The sequence below is a fragment of the Ictidomys tridecemlineatus genome, chromosome 5, assembly GCF_052094955.1.
Source record: "Ictidomys tridecemlineatus isolate mIctTri1 chromosome 5, mIctTri1.hap1, whole genome shotgun sequence".
Taxonomy (NCBI): Eukaryota; Metazoa; Chordata; class Mammalia; order Rodentia; family Sciuridae; genus Ictidomys; species Ictidomys tridecemlineatus.
Window position 1 is genome coordinate 36,096,798 of NC_135481.1, and position 21,130 is coordinate 36,117,927.

Here is a 21,130-nt window from a genome sequence, read left to right on the forward strand (position 1 = left end):
CCATACTGTTTTTGTTACCACAGCTTTATAGTATAGTTTAAGGTCTGCTATTGTGATGCCTCCTGCTTCACTCTTCTTGCTAAGGATTGCTTTTCTGGGTCTCTTTATTTTTCCAAATGAATTTCATGATTGCTTTTTCTATTTCTATAAGGAATGATGTTGGGATTTTAATTGGAATTGCACTGAATCTGTTTAGCACTTTGGATAGAATGGCCATTTTGACAATATTAATTTTGCCTATCCAAGAGCATGGGAGATCTTGCCATCTTCTAAGGTCTTCTTCAATTTCTTTCTTGAGTATTGTGTAGTTTTCATTGTAGAGGTCTTTCACCCCTTTTGTTGATTCCCAAGTTTTGTTTTATTTTTTTGAGGCTATTGTGAATGGGGTAGTTTTCCTAATTTCTCTTTCAGAGGATTCGTCATTGTTGTATAGAAATCATTTGAGGGCTGGGGCTGTAGTTCAGTGGTAGAGTGCTTGCCTCACACATGTGAGGCACTGGGTTCGATCCTTAGCACCACATAAAAATGAATAAATAATATTTTTTTAAAAAGAAATGTATTTGATTTATGGGTATTGATTTTATATCCTGCTACTTTGCTGAATTCATTAATTAATTCTAGAAGTTTTCTGGTGGAGTTTTTTGGATCCTCTAAGTATAGAATCATGTCATCAATAAATAATGGTAGTTTGAATTCTTCTTTTCCTTTAATTTATTTTGTCTGTCTAATTGCTCTGGCTAGAGTTTCAAGGACTATGTTGAATAGAAGTGGTGAAGGAGGGCATCCCTGTCTAGTTCCATTTTTTAAAGGGAATGCTTCCAATTCTTCTGCAGTTAGAATGATGTTGGTCTCGGCTTTAACCTAGATAGCTTTTACAATGTTGAGGAATGTTCCTATTATCCCTAGTTTTTCTAGTGTTTTGAACATGAAAGGGTGCTATATTTTGTCAAATGCTTTCTCTGCATCAATTGTTATAATCATATGGTTCTTATCTTTAAGTCTATTGATGTGATGAATTATATTTATTGATTTCTGTATGTTGAACCATAGTTTATTGTTGTTGTTTTGGAGCTGGGGATGGTAGCCAGGACCTTAAGTGCTCTGCCACTGTGCTATAACCCAGTTGTTAGTTTGTTTCATATGGGTTTTTGTTTTGTAGTACTGGCAATTAAACCCAGGATCCCTTGCTAGGAAAACGCTCTACCAATGTCCTGTATTGACAGCTCTTTTTATTTTTATTAAGTTGCCCAGGCTGGCCTCAAACTTGTAGGCCTTAGCCTCCCAAATAGCTGCAATCATTAGCATGTGGCACCAACCACACCTGGCCTAGTTGTTACAGTTTTTAAATGGGGAGAAGGGAAAAAAAAAACTTTGTGATATATATAAATATTTTTATGAATTAAATGAAATTCAAATTTCAATGAAGATTTCATGGGAAATCAGTCACAACAATCATTTACATATTGTCTGTGGCTACTTCCCAGACATACTAGCAGGGACAGATTATATGGCCTGCAAAGCCTAAAGTATTTAATATCCATACTTTTATAGAAGTCTGCCAACCCATGGTCTAAACTAATATGAACAGAGAGATAAATAAATGAGAAATATTAAAGTTGAAGAATGAATCCTCCTGCTGATTGATTAGATCAGAAAACTAAGAGATTCAACAAAAGAAATGTCGAGGATTATGTTAAGATTTCTAACCAGGTGTGGTGGCACAGGTCTGAAATCCCAACTACTCAGGAGGCTAATAAAGAAGGATTGCAAGTTAGAGGCCACCCTGGGCAATTTAGGGAAACCATGTCTCAAAATGAAAAATAAAAATTACTGGGGATAGAGCTCAGTATTAGAAAGAAAAAAAAACAGAAGGATGTGATGAGTAAGAATACAATTCTCTGTAAAACAGAAAAAGAGAAAGACACTTGTGGGTGAAGCGGGGAAATTATTTTTTCAGATCTGGACCAATTGACTTTGAGGCATTTCTGACATACCCAAGAAGAGATCTTCAGTACACAGTTGGGCATATGGGTCAGGAACTTGGGGATGATTACAGAGAAATGAGCATGCAAAAGGTATTCAAAGCCATTGGAATAAGATCACTAAAAGAAAACTTCACAGGCAGCAGAAAAAACTAACAACAATTATTTGATCAATTATTAAGAACTGCTATCTACTAACTCTCAGTTAGCCTATGTTTACATTCTTTTTTTTTCCCCCTCTATGTGGAATGATTGTTTGGAGTCCTGGAGGAGCAAGCTGGCCCCACACTTCTCCAAATCCACATTTCTTTTCCTCCAAAGACTGGGAACCAAAGACACGCCTTTGTAGGAGGGTAAATGTTTACATTCTTTACTGATCTCTTTGTTCTCATGATTCAATTTCCTTTTGTATTTGTTGCCCCTCCAAAGAACATAACATGTAGTCTTGTTTTCAAAAAGTGTATATTACTTGTTTTTTAACACATTTTTATGATACTATGTCGGCTTCTCAGTAATCTCTATTTTAAACCTGTTTCTGAAATTGCTAGAGGGGATGCTATTCTTGAATGCACCAGATTGGACAAGGGAAGATGGGGGAAGAGAGAGGAGAGGAGAATAGAGATGACATAGAATGAAGTGGACATAACTTTCTATGTTGATATGAATACATGACCAGTGTAATTCCACATCATATGCAACCACAAAAATGGAAACTTATACTCCATGTATGTATATCAAAATACATTCTACTGTCATGCATAATTTAAAAAAAGAACAAATAAAAAATTATTAAAATAGAAGTCATGAATGGCATCAGCTTCCTTGGACTATCTCCTTTCTGTACTTATATACTTAAATAAAATTTTTAAAAGGATAAGTCAATCTATACATTACAAAAAAAGTAGAGGATTATATGGGGAATACTGCTTTATTCTTATCATTTCAATTTTCTCTTCAAAATTCTTTATTAAAAATGAAGATGTTGGGCTGGGGCTGTAGCTCAATGGAAGAGCGCTTGCCTAGCATGCGTGAGGCACTGGGTTCGATCCTCAGCACCAGATAAAAATAAACAAATAAAATAAAGAAGAATGGAGATGCTGATCTCAATATATTTAAGTTCTCACATTTCTAAAAACAGCCCTGGAACAATGTATTTTGCATATTAAAGAGAAAATCACAGCTTGACTTAATGAAAGCCTTTTCTTAATCTAAGCATAATAAATTTATTTCCCACCACATTCCTTTGCCATATACTGTTATTTTTTTCACTTAGCTTCTTCACATCTCATTTATGGCAAATTGTTCCCTTGGCATCTCATCTTCTCTACTATTCCCATCAATCTTTCCTACAAGATTTTTACAAAAAATCTTTTATTCAGTGTTTAATATTAATAGCAGGTACCAGTTCTCAGATTTCTCCCACTTCCTATTAATGCCAGTTTCATTCTGCTTATCAACTCCACTTCCAAAGACATGCTAAGAATGTGCTTAATGATTAATACAGACTCCAGTGGCTGTGGCCATTAAACCCAGAAGTTCCTTTCCCTCTTCAGTAACTTTTTGGTTTGCTCACTTACAGAACCTAGGTGTCTGTTGTTGCATTATTTGCTCATCTTTTTGACACAATATTACAGCCACCTGATCACCCATTTCTTCACCTAAAATCCCCACCCCTCAAATTCTTCTCATGTCAAACAAGTTAAAAAAATTCCTCAAACATTCAATATTAACTTAAGGAAACTAAATGTGTTTTCACCTACCAAATCTCCTTGCAAAAATCTAAGAAGTGGAAATCCATGACTTATATTTTGGCTTTAAGCTTATGTTTGCTTGAGTCTGGTTATAAAGACTTCTCCTATTTGCTTTCTGATTTTTAATATTTGTTCCAATTTCTTCAACTCTTTTTCCTTTTATGCTTTTCATTAATCATATCTGCACACAGATAGGACTGTTTAGCTCTTTAATTCCTTTAGCTTTAACCATTCTCAGAGCCTTTACTTCCTTTGATACCTCCACCATCCCATCACCTCTAAAAAAAAAAAAAAAAACTTCTCTTCTAGTTATTCCTCCTATTACTTTTAGTTTCCTCGTATCCCAAAAGTAATTTGCTTATCTTCTAAATGAGTCTGCCAAAACTTCCCAGCTCTTGAAAAATTAATTTTAGTTCTTACTATTACCTAATGGAAAAATAAATTATTTTCACTTTGCCACACATACTCTTCTGTTGAATTGACAAAACTATAGGAATACTTTTCTTCTTTTCCTAAATATATTCCAGACAGGTGATAACACATAAACTCTAAAAAGTATAATTTAATTCATTATTTATAAAAGGATGCTCATTATCTGGATTCATTAGGGGTATTTTTAAATTATTATTTTAAGACCTTTTATTCACTTATAACATCCAGGATATTCTACTTATAATAGGCAAGAAAGATACCAAATAATTTTTTTCTTTCAAATTTACTTGCAGATAAGAGACAGATATGGATAATGGGTGATTTGGCCAGATAGACAAATAGACCTTCACAGACATAGTCCATCTGTTGAGAGCCACAGCCGAAGGGGCCCCAGCAAACTTTCAGACTGCCAGCTGATGATTGGCTCACAGTGGCCCCAGCAACATCTAGCTGATTGGCTCCTCTGTGGTGATGCTCATTGGGCTGTTTCCCGCCCTTTCAGACTGCCAGCTGATGATTGGCTCAAAGCGGCCCTAGCAACATCTAGCTGATTGGCTCCTCTGCAGTGATGCTCATTGGGCTGTTTCCCTGCCCTTTCAGACCACAGAGCTGCTCATTGGGGGACTTTTTTGGCTCCGCCCACATGACCCAGCCAATTGGCCTCAAGAGCAGGAGGATTGTGGGAGGTGGAGAGGCTTGTGGTTTTGGGAGAGAGGCTTGTGGGAAGCCGGTTGTGGCAGTTGGGCTCTGAGGGTTTTTCCTGAGGAGCTGTTTTGTTTGCCGTGTGTGGTTCTAAAAATAAAGTTAGTTTCTTTTGACAAGTGGCTCCTGATTGTGCCCAGCCAGACTGTGGCAATCCCTTGCTTAATTTTCATCTATGGCCAGACAGACTGCAATCCAAATTTCAATATGCCTGTAGTTGCAGCCACTCTACTCTGGAGACTAAAGGAGGAGGACCACTTCAGCCCAGGAGTTCAAAGATAACCAGGGAAACATAGTGAGACCCTCTTAGGGAAAAATCTTTTCCAATGCTCAAAACACCTTGCTACACCCAAGTCTACTACAAAGAGCCACATAATTCATTCTTTTTTTATGTAAATGTAAATTACAAAAATTTATTATTTTTTTCGTTTTATTGATTTCATTTTTTAAATACATGACAGCAGAATGCATCACAATTCTTATTACACATATAGAGTACAATTTTTCATATCTTTGAATATAGAGTATATTCATACCAATTCATGCCTGTATACATGTACTTTTTTTTGCATTACAATTCTTATTTCACATATATACCACAATTTTTCATCTCTGTTTATATATAAAGTATGTTGACACCCCATACATGTACTTTGGATAATGATGTCCATCACATTCCACAGTCCTTGCTAATCTCCTGCCCCCTCCCTTTCCCTCCCAGCCCTTTTCCCAATCTAGAATTCATCTAATCCTCCCATGGTCCCCCTCCTTACCCCACTATGAGTCAGCCTCCTTATATGAGAGAAAACATTCGGCATTTGTTTTTTGGGGATTGGCTAACTTCACTCAGCATTTCTTCTCCAACACCATCCATTTACCTGCAAATGCCATGATTTTTATTCTCTTTTAATGCTGAGTAAAATTCCATTGTGTATATATGCCACATTTCTTTTATCCATTCATTCACTGAAGGGCATCTAGGTTGGCTCCATAGTTTAGCTATTGTGAATTGTGCTGCTATAAACATTGATATGGTTGTGTCCCTGTATTATGCTTTTTTATAAGTCTTTTGGGTACAGTCCCAGGAGAGGGATAGCTGGGTCAAATGGTGGTTCCATTCCCAGATTTCCAAGGAATCTCCATACTGCTTTCCATATTGGCTGTACCAATTATATATAAGTATACCTTTTCCCCACATCCTCTCCAACACTTATTGTTGTTTTTCTTCATAATAGCTGCCATTCTGACTGTAGTGAGATGGTATCTTATAGTAGTTTTGATTTACATTTCTCTGATTGCTAGAGATGATGAGCATTTTTTCATATATTTGTTGATTGATTGTATATCCTCTTCTGAGAAGTGTCTGTTCAGTTCCTTGCCCCATTTGTTGATTGGGTTATTTGTTTTTTCAATGTTTAGTTGTTTGAGTTCTTTATATACTCTAGAGATTAGTGCTCTGATGTGTGAGGATTAAAAATTTGCTCTCAGGATGTGGGCTCTCTGTTTACCTCACAGATTGTTTCCTTTGCTGAGAAGAAACTTTTTAGTTTGATTCCATCCCATTTATTGATTCTTGGTTTTAATTCTTGTACTATAGGAGTCTTATTAAGGAAGTAGGGGCCTAATCTGATATGATGGAGATTTGGGTCTACTTTTTCTCTATTAGTTGCAGGGTCTCTGGTTCAATTCCTAGGTCCTTGATCCACCTTTGAGTTGAGTGTAAAACCAGATTTAAAAAAAAAAAAAAATTTTTTTTTTTTTTTTTACTTGTAGATGGACTCAATACCTTTATTTATATATTTATTTTTATGTGGTGCAGAGGGTCAAACCCAGGGTCTCACACATGCTAGGCAAGTGCTATGTAATTGAGCTGCAGCCTCAGCCCCTCAACCAGATTTATACAAAAAACATTGTTAACTGGGGAAAATATGTGGGGACATCTGTGGTGCCACTGGTATAGGAGTCACGGTTAAGCAGGAACTTTGGGAGATTTTTTTCCCCTATCTGTTGGCCATGGTTTGAGGATCCTGTTTGTTATTGTTTTTTTTGTTGTTGTTGTTGTTGTTGTTTATATCTGTTTCTGGTCCTTTAAGACATAGGCAATAGTATGTTGATCCTATAGATTGTTTCTTGGGAAAGATCTTGGCTGAATGGGCTACCTATAGATGTAAACGTGTCTAAAGAAAAGATGATGTTTTACTATAACAATATCTGGTCTTTGAATGGTTTCCTGAATTATTGTACAATCTTGCAGTTGTGAGTTGATCTGTCACAGATAAAATAAGTATTCTGTTTGTACAGGCATGTATGCCATTATATAATAAGGAGACTTAACAACTAAGATGGATGCAAAAGGTGCTGCCTCTAATGTATGAGCATAGCAGACACCAATGGAGGATTGAAAAAAAGATTTTTTTTTTTTTCTCTTTCAACCCAGTGCTGACAGTCTCAATACCATTTTTCAGCCTAGCCCCAGGCAACTGCAATTCAACCCACTAGGGTCAGGGACACCAGTTCTGGGATAAAGGAAAAATAAATAGATAGATAGATAGATAGATAGATAGATAGATAGATAGATAGATAGATAAATAAAACTCAAAAGCTCCTGGTCTATAGAGAAATGGGCAAAAAGACCTGGCCTCTACTCTGCTTTTTAGCCACTCTTTGCCCATGAGAATAAAACTGGAGTTTGAGAACAGGGCTCAGTTTGCTGCTTCTGCTGATATATAACATACATGTGGGTTCTAGGTCTCACCGATTTTCTTTCTACGTTCTCATGAGTTCAAAGAATGAAATCCATGGATGATAGTAGAGGATAAAAATTTTAAAAATTAAAATTAGTTTTGAGTGAGAATTAAAAAATGAAACTCCCCTTCATGAGAGGGGCAAACTTGTGGAAAACTTTTCCATTTGAGTGTACTAGTCTGGGGACTTAAGGCTTCTGGATAATGGCACTGATCAGAGTCCATGCTGAATAGACATTAAAAGCATTGGAACTAATTGTTGAAATCTAAGCTGTATGAATGCTGGGAAGCTACGAAAGAGACTTGGCCTATGACTTTCTATTTTGCTGTATGCTTTTAGTCCTCAAATCTGATTTTTTTTTTTTTTGCAACCTCCATTTGGGTTCACCCCAATTTCTATTTTCCCTGGCACTTGGGGGATAAAGGAGTAGACTGGAATGCATAACTTCATAAGGTTGCCTTTACATTTAGGAAAAAAATAAAACTTATCTGGTGCCATTACACTCATTGTCTGAGAATAAACTAGCCTATCTTTTACCTCTGAGCCACAACCACAGCCCGAACTAGCCTATCTTAATGAGGGGTAAAAATATTAAAATAATATTAAAATATTAAAATAGCTGCTAGTCACAAGGAAAGGGGCAATGGGTTCCAGTACTATAAAGTAAAATCATAACCTGGGGAAAAAAATAGTCTCCCCTTTTTAAGATCTGACAGGATGCCCTATTTGGCCAGAGTGCAGTCCTACCTGTTGCCCAAAAAGCTAAAACGCAAAGGCCCCAGCTCCATGAATCCAAGCACCTATGTCTTGCCTCTGCTGATTTCTGTAGAGAGGTCCCTAAAAAACTTTGTATGGTCAATGTGACCTTCATTGGACAGAATGTCTAGATACATATATATACAGAGAGAGAATCTCTAAGTACAATTGACAGTGGGGAACTCAAAGTTGACGGCATTATGATGATGATAAGAGAGACTGGTCAAACAACTATAATCTGTGTTCCAACCTCTTGAGCACAAACTGGAAGGAAAAAGATTTAAGGCACAGGTTTTTTTTGTTTTATTGTTGATGTTGTTGTTTAAATATGCCAGACTGTCTGATCCCTCTCCTGGGATAAAATGAAAATTAAGTGTACAGATAGCATGCTTACCCAAAAAATAACAACTTCATTTGTAAGTGTCTACCAGGAAAAGAAAACAGAACCTGCTCTGCTGGAGATCTCCTAGAAGTGAATAAGGCCTTTTAGGCCAGAGGGACCCTGAAAAAAGTGATCAATGTTTTCTTAACCAAGATTTTATTTGAGGAGGAAATAACTTGCCCCTGAGGAGGAGATAACCGCTTAAGGAGAGATACCTTACTGGGGATTCTGAGGATTCATTCTCTTCTAGACTGTTAAAAATGTGAATTGAGTCAGTTTTCCAGATAACTCTGCCTATCCTGCCTGTTTAAAAAAAAAAAAAATTGTGCAAGGCTTGAGCTACAAAATATTAAAGTGTAATGTCCAGGGGCTGGGGTTGTGGCTCAGTGGTAGAGTGCTCGACTAGCATCATGAGGCACTGAATTCAATCCTCAGAACCACATACGTGTAAAATAAAGATATTGTGTCCACCTAAAACTAAGAAATAAAATAAATATTTTAAAAAAAGTGTGATGTTCATTAGTTTTAGGACTTTTCTTTGAGAAATAGATAACTTACAAGTTTGGCCAGGCTTGATTTTTTTCACGAAAAACCTAAAAATATGTAACTAGAAATATGTATATATCTAAAACTAAATGTTTGTTTGAGCCTTACTAAATGTTCTATAAAAGTGTACAAAATGCAAGTTCACGTAAGTTTAACCAATAAGTGTTATCTTTTATATATTGCATCTGGCATAAAAGGGCAACACTGCCATTTGAGAAACTGATATTAAATCTGTCTGCTTTAACTAAGTCTAGTTCTGATCATTAACACTGTTCCCTAAATTTATAAGAGACTTAAGGCTATTCTTTGATCTTTGCTAGTACTGCTAAACTGCAAACCTGTAATAATCTATGAATTCTGACTTTTAAACCTAGTTAATATAAGGACATCTGTGTAATGGTGATGCTAACTATTAGTTCTTTGTATATTAAGTATACTCATGTTCTTCTAATATTCAAGTTTTAAAATATAAAGCTTGGAAAAGCACTTTACCAAGCTATGTTCTCCAAACTAAAGCTGTCTGAAATGGTAATTTTAAACTTAAATAAAAAATTTAATTGGAGATTTCTTTATGTCATTTAATGTTCTATAAAAGGATGTTATCAATAAGATGTATGTAAAAAAATTTTAAATATTTATTGTTTAGTTGTAGTTGGACACAATACCTTTTTTTAATTTAAATATTTATTTTTTAGGCGTAGATGGACACAACAGAATGCCTTTATTTTATGTGGTGCTGAGGATAGAACCCGGGTCCCACCAGTGCTAGGTGAGCGCTCTATTGCTGAGCCACAATCCCAGCCCCACAATACCTTTATTTTATTCATTTATTTTCATGTGTTGCTTGCTGAGGATGGAACTCAGGGCCTCTCATGTCCTAAGCAAGTTCTCTACCACTGAGCCACAACCCCAGCCCAAAATGTGTGTAAAATTTTATGTTACTTTTACACTGGGTAAATGTATTTTTTTAAAAAATTATCGATAATGAGTGCCTGATCTGGTTAAAGGTGGATGTTGTAAAACATGAAAACATTTTTACCACTTTTCCACAAAAAAGGGTTAAAAGCTCTCTAAGCTTTTCTTTGAGTCATGTTTCTGATGTAATGATGTATTATGTTATTCGTGAATAACATTACCTGAGATAAGGCTCTGCCTCCCAGCTTGGTCTATGTTAGAATGGCTCCAAAAGAGGCTAGTCTTCAGCTCATGTAAAGTTGTGTTATTTGTTGTAAAAATTACTGTAATCTCAAACAGGGGATATAAAATATAACTAAGTAAAGTTTCAAAAATTTAAAAGTTATTTTTCTTGGTTCATAGCTATTACACAAACCGAATGTTTTTTCTCTGTTAATTTCATTTTGTATTTTCCTTGTAAACTTCATTAAGTGTTGCCTGTTTGTGTTTTGTAGAGGTACTGCTTCTAAAAGAAAAATTAAAAAAAACAACTCGGGTTAACTTAGGAGAATAAGCCATCACCTACAGGGCAAATAGTATATAATGCTAACTTGTAGTACTAATACTAACCCAATTAAATGAAAGGGGTAACTGTGAAATTACAGATATTAAAGCTATAACCTGTTACTCCCTCTCTAAGACTGGTGAAACTGGCTTGCTGGGTATTTAAAACCAAAAATTTGGAGACCAAAGTCAAGGAAATAAAAGGGCAAAGGAAAAAGCAGCCAATATTTGCCCCTTGCCCTCTAAAGTCAGCCAACACCGAGAAAATGATGGGACCCCTCTAAGGGCTCTGAAACTCCAGTGAGTCACCTGATCTGCCAAAGAAGGAGATCGAGAGGACCACAGACAACAGAAAGCCAACCATATTCCACAAAGAGGAGGGTCAGTCAGTGGAAGATAAAATGCCTGAAGCATCCAAGAGAAACTACATATGTGGTCATCAAGACCCTGACCTGACCCATCCTGGCACATGGCACCACTGATAGAGGAAACCTAAAGGACCCAGGAGGCTTCACACATGTCCCCAAGAGTGATTTCTGATGAATCTCAGATGACTCTTTAGATAGGAACAAGGTCAGTTTTGACCAACTTTGTCTTGAACACCTAGCTGAAGAGAATAACCTGAGCACAGTCCTACATGGACATTTAAAGGAAAAATAATGTTGTTGTTGTTGTTTTAATGTACACTTGTATCAGCTCTACCAAAAGTAAAGCTGGAGGCTTTAAGGAAGGGTACTTATGAAAGTGCCTAATATTTAACTATCACAAAGGACTCTAGAGACACAAGGTTGTCCTGCATTCGAGAGACTGGCTGAAATACTAATTGTTTTCATATTAATTGTTTGCCAAAAATGTAATGCTTTGTTGTCTTGTTTATTGTTGTCCTAGCATAAACCTTGCCCTATGTATACCTTGTCCAGTCACCTGCCAACTACCACCATGGACCTCTGGACTGCTGTGATGCTGAATACCGTTAATTGTCCATACCCCACCTGACAGAAAACAAAGACATTGGGTCACTTTCCCCCAATTTGCCCTCTCTCAGCATGAAGTAGCTTGGAGATGTCGTTCCCCACTTTTCCATAAAAATAGAAGGTAGAAATTGACAGTAGAGAAATGTAACAGTGGTCCCTTCACCTTCCAAATGTAGCCCTTATTGCTCTAAGATTTATTTATTTATTTGTTTATTTATTTTCTCTCTTCTCACCTCTGCCCCTCCCTAACAAGATTAGGGAGACAATGTTATCTTTTCTTCCCCTAGTTAACTGCCCTTGAACATACCCACTACAGGAAGGAGATGCCTGCTGAGGATCTGGGAAGTGAATATCTCCCAAAGTATATCTGAACAGTCATCATGGTGCCCTGGGACCAGTGGCACCATGAATGTAACCCTTGAGAAATTGCTTTAAAACCCCCCTGTCCCTCCTGATCTGGAGTCACAGCCTTTGGGACAGGAGTCCCCTGTGTTTCTCCTTTGCTAGCAAGGCAATAAAACTTCTTTTTCCTTTTTCTCAAAACCATATCCTCATTATTAATTTTGGTATTGATTGGCATTGGAGATAGGGTCTGAGCTTTTCAGTTATATGAAGTCTTCTTCAATTTCTTTCATCATCTTCCTTCTTTCTCAGTAGAATCACTGTTGGAGTTTAGGAAAGCTACTGATGTATGAATGTTGTCCTTGAATCCTGCTGTTTTGTTCAATTCGTTTATCAGCTGTAAAAGTCTTCCAGTGGAATTTGCTGGGTCTTCTAGATACAGGATCATTTCATCAGCACACAGATAATTTGACTTAGTTTTTTCCTATTTGTGTCCTCTTAATTTCCTTCTCCTGCCTGATTGCTTCAGCTAGTTTCAAGCACTATATTGAATAGAAGTGGTGAGAGTGGACATCCTTGTCTTCTTCCTGATTTTAAAGGAAATGCTTCAGTTGTTCTCTGTTCAATATGATACTGGCTTTGGGTTTATTATAGAATGTTGAGGTAAATGTGTGCTGAGCAACTCCTTAGACATTACTGTCCCATGCTCTTTGTATACTTATTCTCCTCTACCTTAAGTTAAACTTCACCTATATTTGTATAATTTTAGTTATCCTTCAAGTATTATTTTGTACTCCCTCATTTATTTCCCCTTGTTATCAACTTTATTGCCTTGGGAAGTTTAACCTCTACCTTTCTATGATACTTGTTTTTCTGAGATTTGGAGTACATCTACAATAGGCCAATTATCCTTGCTCTGCTTGCTATTTAGCCATTTCCAAGTTAATGAATTAAAATGCATTTACTGTTCTTCCTGAGACTTCTCAATTTCTCTCTTCTGAAGTTTATGGTTTTCTTTCTCTTTTTTTTTTAACATTTACTTTTTAGTTATAGATGGACACAATCCTTATTTTACTTTTATGAGGTGCTGAGGATGGAACCCAGTGCCTCACGCATGCTGGACAAGCACTCTACCTCTGAGCCACAACCCCAGCCCATGAGGGTAAGTTTATTATCTCTTTTTTTCCAGCAAAAATTGTCTTTTCTTCTCCAGATATTATCCTATATCACTTCTTGTTCATTCTCAGCTACTCCATCCATTTACCTCTAATCTTTCATTCTCCAATACCTAAAATTTTTATATTTTTAGAAGATTTTTGTGAAGTTCTTTTAATGCCTTTTCCATCCCTTGTGGCTTCTCTAAATAATTCTAGCAGCTGTTGTACTTTTTTCAGCTGGTGACCTTGAAGATGGCTCAACTTTATCTGCCTCACTTTCATCATGGCCTGTTTTGGGGTATAACCTGTCTGGGGGGCAATCAGCACAACTATGACCATTTACTCCAAAAGTTGTATACACTCAACTTTTCACAAGATGTCATTTGTCTCCTTTCTCTCCACACTAGAAACATTTTTATTGATCCTGATTCATGCTCAGATGATTATTCTAGAGACAATTCTATCTTCTTTAACATAACCATCAAACCTAGCTGACACTCAGAAATCACCTGAGGAGCTTTTAAAAAAAAAAAAACATATTCTTCCTCATTCAACCTCCAATGTGATTGAGTAGTGTAAGGATGACACAGGAATCTTTTTTCACTTTTTTTAAAATAGTTTTTTAGTTGTTGGTGGACCTTTATTTACTTATACGCAGTGCTGAGAATCAAACCCAGTACCTCACACATGCTAGGCAAGTGCTCTACCAATGAGCCACAACCCCAGCTCTCTTTTTCACTTTTTTAAATGCATATTTTTTATTTGTTCTTTTTAGATATACATGTCAGAGTGTATTTTGACATATTATACAGACAAGGAGTATAACTTATTCTCATTAGGATCACATTCTTTTGGTTTACATGATGTGGAGTTTCACTGGTCATGTACTCATATATAAACATAGGATAGTTATGTCTGATTCATTCTACTGTCCTATTCCCATCTCCCCTCCCTTCCTTTCATTCCCTTTTTTCTAATCCAATGAACTGCTATTCTTCCCTTCCCTACTCATATGGTATGTTAGCATCACATATCAGAACATTTGGCCTTTAGTTTTGGGGGACTGGCTTATTTCTTTTAATATGATGGTCTCCAGTTCCATTCATTTACCAGCAAATGCCACCATAGTTTCATTCTTATTTATGGCTGGGTAATATTCCTTTGTGTATACATAGCATATTTTCTTTATCTATTCATCTGTTGAAGGGCACCTACGTTGGTTCCATAGTTTTGCTATTGTGGAGCTGCAATAAACATTGATGTGGCACAGGAATGTTGTTTAAAAAAAAAATAGTAAAGTGATTCTGATAAATAGTCAGGTATAGCAATTACTTATTTACAGCTGAATTAAAATGGAGTACCATTAATAACTGTTATTCAGTTTCCTGTCTCTGTGATAAAATACTTGGAATAGTCAATTTATACAGACAAAATGTCTACTTGAGCTCATGATTTCAGAAGTTTCAGTCCACAGTTGCTTGGCCCCCTTGCCTTTGAGCCTGTGGTAAAGCAGCAACATGGAAGGAAATATGTGGCCTGTTTATCTCATGATGACTGGGAAGAAAAGAAAGATGAGGAGGGACTGGGGGTCCCAAAAATCCATTCAAAGGCATGCTTTCAATGAACTAATTTCCCTCCAGTAGGCCCTTCCTCCTAAAGATTCTACTACCTCCCATGAGCTGGGGACCAAGCCTACAATGAGCCTTTGAGGAACATTCAAGATCCAAACTATAGCATAATTAATGAATACTAAGTGCTTAAATCTGTGCCAGATCCTGTGCTAAGTGCTTCTTATCTCATTTCATCTTTACAACCATCCTTCAAGAAAGGCACAGTGATTTCTCAATTTTCATAGATGAAGAAATTGTGCCTTAGGATTGTTCAAGGGATTACTTCTGATATAAACCAAGTGTTTATAAAACTGACCAGCACATAGTAAGTGTTCAATAAATGTTAACTACTTTTATTGTTATGTAAAAAGGATAGACTGTCTTCCTTACTATTTCCAATACTTAACATGGCAGTCTCTAAAATTTAGTTGTTTTTTTTTTTTTGGCATAAGTAACACATAAGAAATCTCACAGAATTTCTTAATGTATTACCTTATTTCTATTACTTTTTTAAAAATTAAGGTATATTTGACAATTAAAGTTCATATGTATTTAAGGTTCATAATTTGATAATTTGATATATACATATAGTATGAAATAATCACCTCAGGGGGTTACTACTTTGTGTGTGTACATGTGCACATGGTAGCTAAGAATACATAAGATCTATAGTAGAGTACAGCAAGCAGATTAGTGGAGCTTGACTACTTTTGTACTATGTTAGCTTTGTAGTTAAGTTTTCAAATCAGGAAGTGTAAATCCTCTACCTTTTTTCTTTTTCAAAATTTCTTTACTCAGTTTTTTTTTATTTCCATATGAATTTTAGAATTTTTTTCTATTTCTGTAAAGAATGTCATTTGGATTTTGATAAGGATTGCACTGAATCTACATATTTTATTGAGCAGTATGAACATTTTTAAAAATTTTATATTTTTAGAATCAATTTATTAACTGCTCTATCACTTGACATAAAAGGCTGTGAAGTAAAGATAAAAACAAGCATTCTTTAGAAACAAACTTTTCTCCTCTTCCAATTCTTTATTTTTAGGTATACATGAGAGAAGTGTATTTTATCATCTTATACATGTAAGCAAAAATAACCAACACGATTTGGCACCATAATGAAAATACAAATAACCAGAATGGAAGCAAACCTCAAACACATCAGCAAGCTTTCCTTTATTTCACAGTTGTCAATCAGGCATGGGTGGGCTCATTTTCTGGGTATGGAAATGGCCTCCAGGTTACAGAAGGAGTCTGGGTTTTATAGTTTACAATGAAAATTAATTAGTCATTGAAAACTGCAGATGTGCCATTTGAAGAATCAGGGACAGTCAGTCAATTTTAACCTAGTTGTTCAGGTTAAAACTTTAACTCAGGAAGGCAGTTGTAAAAAGTCTGAAACTAAATGTTCCGGGAGAGATAAGAGCTCAGATTCAGAAGGATGAATACTCAAATTTCGCTGGTTGCTTTTCTTCTACTGGGATCTGAACATTTTAACAAATAGTTAACAATATTAACTATTCCAATCCATGAACATGGATAATCCATGTATTCTTTAATTTCCTTCATTGGGGTTATATAATTTTCAGTGTAAAAGTTTTTTTGTTTATTTTTTTGCCTCTGTGGTTACATATATTCCCAATTATTTCATTCTTTTTGTTATTATGAATAAATTATTTTTTTAAAATATATTTTTAGGTATTAATGGATCTGTATTTTATTTATTTATAAATGATGCTGAGAATCAAACCCAGTGCCTCACACATGCTAGGGAAGAGCTCCATTACTGAGCTACAACCCCCCAGCCCATGGAAGTGTGTTCTTAATTTCTTCTTCGATAATTCATTGCTTGTGAACAGAAACACAAGTGATTTTTGTGTCTTGGTTTTATATCCTGCAAATTTACTGAATTTGTTTATTAGCTCTAATAGGTGATTTTGGTTGACTCCCAATTCCTTTTTTCTTTTTCAATGGACATAATACCTTTATTTTTATTTGTATTTATTTTTATATGGTGCCGAGGATCAAACTCAGTGCCTCACATGTGCCAGGCAAGTGCTCTACCACTGAGCTACAAGCCCAGCCACCCAATTCCTTTTTGATGGCTAATTATACTGTTAGTATATTTTGAATCATTTTCTCCTAAATGCTTCCATTAAAGCTTCAATTTTTCCCAGTACAGTTATGATTTTCCTGTGGTTTATTTCTTTCAGGAGTGTTATTTGTGCAAGGATGGTCGTGCACGCCTATAATCCCAGCAGCTTTCGAGGCTGTGGCAGGAGGACTGCGAGTTCAAAGCCGTCTCCAGCAACTTAGTGAGGCCCTAAGCAACTCAGCGATACCCTGTCTCTAAATAAAATATTTTAAAAAACGGCTGGGAATGTGGCTCAGTGGTTGAATGACCCCTAGGTTCAATCCCTAGTAACCACCCCCCCAAAAAAAAGTACACTGTCAACTTTTTCTAAATCATTCATAGTAATATTAAAAATGAGCAAAACTGATCCCTCTGTTTTCCACTATTTATAATTCTCCACCTGAAAAAATAATCATGAATTATGATAAAATAATGGAAATTATGAATTATGATAAAATTATGGAAAAAACACAGGTTTAGAAATCAAGACTTAAGTTTTACTTTCAATACTAGGTACTAGTATTTTTATTTATTTATTTTTAGTACCCACCCCCCCCAGAATTGGGGATTGCCTATATGCTAGGCAAGCACTCTACTACTGAGCTACATCCCCAGCTCTTTTTTATTTTGAGATGGGGTCTTATTAAGTTGCCCAGACTGGTCTTGAACTTCCTGCTTCATCCTTCAGAGCAGTTGGGATTAGAGATGTGCACCTGCACACCTGGCTACAAATCACTTTTAAAAGCTTTAGTCTTCTCATCTATAAAATTGGAATAGCAAGCCTATTTACAGAACAATTCAGTTATACATATCAAATTAACCAACCTTTCAAGTCTATTCTTTATTTTTCTTGTTTTAAATGTAGGCCCATGAAGAGGGTCTAAATTCCTCTCTTCATTTAAATGCTAAATTGAAGGAGAAAAGAATTTCTGAGTTCCTAACTGAACAAAATATCATTTTAGATACAACATCACATGTTTCAAAGAAATTATATAACCTAAAGCCGGCATTGTGGAACGTGCCAGCAGTCCCAGCTATTTGGGAAGCTGAGGCAGGATTGCTGGAGCCCAGGAGTTCAAGGTCAGACTTGGAAACAACAAACCCCATCTCAAGGAGGGAAGGAAGAAAAAAGGAAGGAAGACAGCAAGGAATTCTACTTATGATAGAATGAAAATGGGTAGTTTTTACACTAAAATATTTTGATCATGTCTTCCAGAAAAAGTAGTGTAATCAGATATGTGGATAATATCTGTGGTAGCCTCAGCACTTATTTCTTCACACTTTGTTTTAGAACTAATGCAAACTCCTAAATAAATCATCACATATTTACTGAGTCCACTCCTATTGCATAATGCCAAATACATAAGTTTTTACAACATTAGACAAGATTTTTTAAAGGTTTATTTTAATTGACAGGTAATACTTTTACAAATTTATGGAGTACAATGTCATGTTTGGTACATGTACACATTGTGTAATGATCAAGTCAGAGTAATTAGCACATCTCACACTTATTTCTTGGTGGGAAAACATTCAAAATCCTCTCTTATAGCTATTTAAAAATATACAGTACAGCTGGGCACCATGGTATATGCTTATAATCCCAGTGACTTAGGAGGCTAAGGCAGGAGAATTACAAGTTGGAGACCAATCTGGGCAACTTAGTGAGACCCTCTCTCAAAAATAAAAAGGTTGGGGCTGGGGTTGTAGCTCAGTGGTAGAGTGCTCGCCTAGCATGTGCAAGGCCCTGGGTTCGATCCTCAGCACCACATTAAAAAATAAATAAAATAAATGTATTATATCCAACTACATCTAAAAAATACATATTTAAAATAAAAAGGGCTAGGCATTTAGCCCAGTGGTAAAGTACCACTGAGTTCCATCACCAGTACCAAAAATATATACAGTATGTTATTATTAACTGCAGTCATCCTACTATGCAATAGAATGCCAAAACTTGTATCTAACTGTAACTTTGTATCTGTTGACCTACCACTCTCAACCTCCTCTTCCTCTCTAGTGTAGATTTTTCTCCTCCAGCAGTGCTGAGGATCAAAATCCAGGCCTCAAACAAGCCAGGTAAGCACTCTACCAGCTCCTCTAGATTTTTATAATGAAAAGATTCACAATATATATTTGGAAGATAAGAAAAAAGTAGGTCCAATATAATGTATAGATAAGGTCATTCATTCAACAATTATTTAAAGTACTCCTTTGCATAGTTTCAGTTACCAACAATCTACCTGAATCCAAAAATATTAAATGAAAAATTCCAGAAAACCAATTCATGAGTTTTAAACTGTAAGTCATTCTGAGTAGCATGATGAAATCTCACAAGGTCCCATTCCATGCCACCTAGGATATGAAGCCAGTGTATCCATTCTGTACATAATACCTAGTCACTACTCACTACTATCAGTGTTAACAGGTTGACTGTCATAGTATTGAAGTGCATGTATTCAAGTAACCCTTACAGAGTATCCTAACATTATGTCACAATGCCTATGTCATTTGTCTCGCTCATCACAAAGGCACTGTATCACAGCAGCACAAGAAGGGTGAGTAAGGCATAATAAAATATTTTAAGAGTGAGGAAGGCAGAAGGAGGAGAGGGAGGACATAAAGACCAGACCAACAGACCACATTCACCCAACTTTCATTATATGGCTGGGGGGCATGGATTGGTGGCAGAGTACTTGCCTAGAATGCAGGGTCCTGGTTGTATCCCTAACACGGAAAACAAAACCAAAAATCCCACAACTTTTATAATACCATATGATTATAAATATTCTATTTTATTAGTAGTTATTATTATTAATTTCTGACCATGTCTAATTTATAAAGAAAATTCTATCATAGGCATTTACAGGAAAAAAAAAAAAAAGATACTATTTAGAGAATTTGGTACTTACTGTCCAAGATCTCAGGCATCCACTGAGTTCTTGAAACATATCCACTGTGAATAAGGGGGAACTACTGTTATTAACTGGGTATGAATCAGGTATTCAATATATATGCATATTAAGAAGTATGGACTCTATCCTCAAGAATCTTAAAGGGCTGGGAATGCAACTTAGTGGTTTAGCATCCACAAGGGCCTTGGTTCAGACTCAAGTACAGGGAGAAAAGAACATATATTTATTAACTAATATTATTTCAAGAACTGTCAGATTACAAAGATAAATAGAACATAGCTCTGAGTCACTTACAATCTAGTTATGGAGAAGCAATTATAAATAAATAATTACAGCAATATGGTAAGTGTTTTAAGCATGTACAAGATCCAAAATAAATACAGAATAGACCTAGGAAGGTCAGCAAAGGCATTTACAAGAGGTACTGTTCTAACAGAATCTTAAAAGACAATTAAGAGTTTGCCAAGCAAACAAAAAGGAAGAGGGAGAAAGTGACTGAGGTAGAGGCATGAAAGCACAAGACAGTTTGGTACATCTAAAGATGATCACATATTAAGAATATAAGAAGGGCTGGGGATGTGGCTCAAGTGGTAGCGCGCTCGCCTGGCATGCGTGCGGCCCGGGTTCGATTCTCAGCACCACATACAAACAAAGATGTTGTGTCCGCCGATAACTAAAAAATAAATATTAAAATTCTCTCTCTGTCTTTCTCTCTCTCACTCTCTCTAAAAAAAAAAAAAAAAGAATATAAGAAAAAAAAGAATGTAAGAAATGCATCTCATAGAAGTAGAGTAGAATAGCGGTCACTAGAGGTTAGGAAGGGAGATAAGGTAGGAAGGATAGAGGGAGATTGGATAACAGGTACCAAAATACAGTTAAATATTAGAAATTAATTATAGTGTCCTATAGCACATTAAGATAACAACAATTGTCTACAACAATTTATTATACATTTCAAAATGACCAGAAGACATGCACAGGTCCTGAGTTCAATCCACAGCACCAAAATAAGAAATAGTTAGTTAGACAGATAGATAAATAAATAAATAACAAGCCAGGAATAGTGCAATCCTAGATACTTGCTTCCTATTGCCCTTAACATATTTCACAAATCCCTTTTCATAATCTGACTCCAGTCTTTCAGTTCAGCATCGTTTTTTTGGAAGGTGGAGGGGCAGTTACAGGGGATTAAAACCAGGAGCACTAAACCACTAAACTGCATCTCCAGCCCTTTTTGTATT

General features: G+C 36.0%; 1 protein-coding gene, 1 long non-coding RNA gene and 1 other non-coding gene across 11 annotated transcripts in view; 1 reads left to right on the top strand and 2 right to left on the bottom strand.

Annotated features, from left to right (window-relative positions):
• Window positions 1-21,130, top strand: part of LOC120886327 (uncharacterized) — a 199,945-nt gene that overhangs the window by 173,986 nt on the left and 4,829 nt on the right. For 5 of the 7 annotated variants that reach the window (XR_013438810.1, XR_013438811.1, XR_013438806.1 and 2 more), the window contains 3 exons: window positions 1,958-2,335; window positions 13,118-13,232; window positions 17,054-17,215. This is a non-coding gene — a long non-coding RNA (uncharacterized LOC120886327). Of the gene's footprint in view, window positions 1-1,957; window positions 2,336-9,991; window positions 10,066-13,117; window positions 13,233-17,053; window positions 17,216-18,994; window positions 19,054-21,130 lie in introns of those variants that run through there. The other 2 variants (XR_013438809.1, XR_013438807.1) reach the window with 2 other exon arrangements.
• Window positions 1-21,130, bottom strand: part of Golm2 (golgi membrane protein 2) — a 100,106-nt gene that overhangs the window by 69,160 nt on the left and 9,816 nt on the right. The window contains exon 2 of one of the 3 annotated variants that reach the window (XM_040274928.2): window positions 19,887-19,930. The exons of the other annotated variants lie outside the window; for them this stretch is intronic. Coding sequence (XP_040130862.1) covers window positions 19,887-19,925 — 39 coding nt within the window. The 5' untranslated portion in view covers window positions 19,926-19,930. The remainder of the gene's footprint in view (window positions 1-19,886; window positions 19,931-21,130) is intronic. 3 annotated transcript variants of the gene reach the window in all.
• On the bottom strand, window positions 2,222-2,336 carry LOC120887060 (small nucleolar RNA SNORA38). Its single transcript, XR_005730229.1, has one exon. It is a non-coding gene; the product is annotated as a small nucleolar RNA SNORA38 (small nucleolar RNA).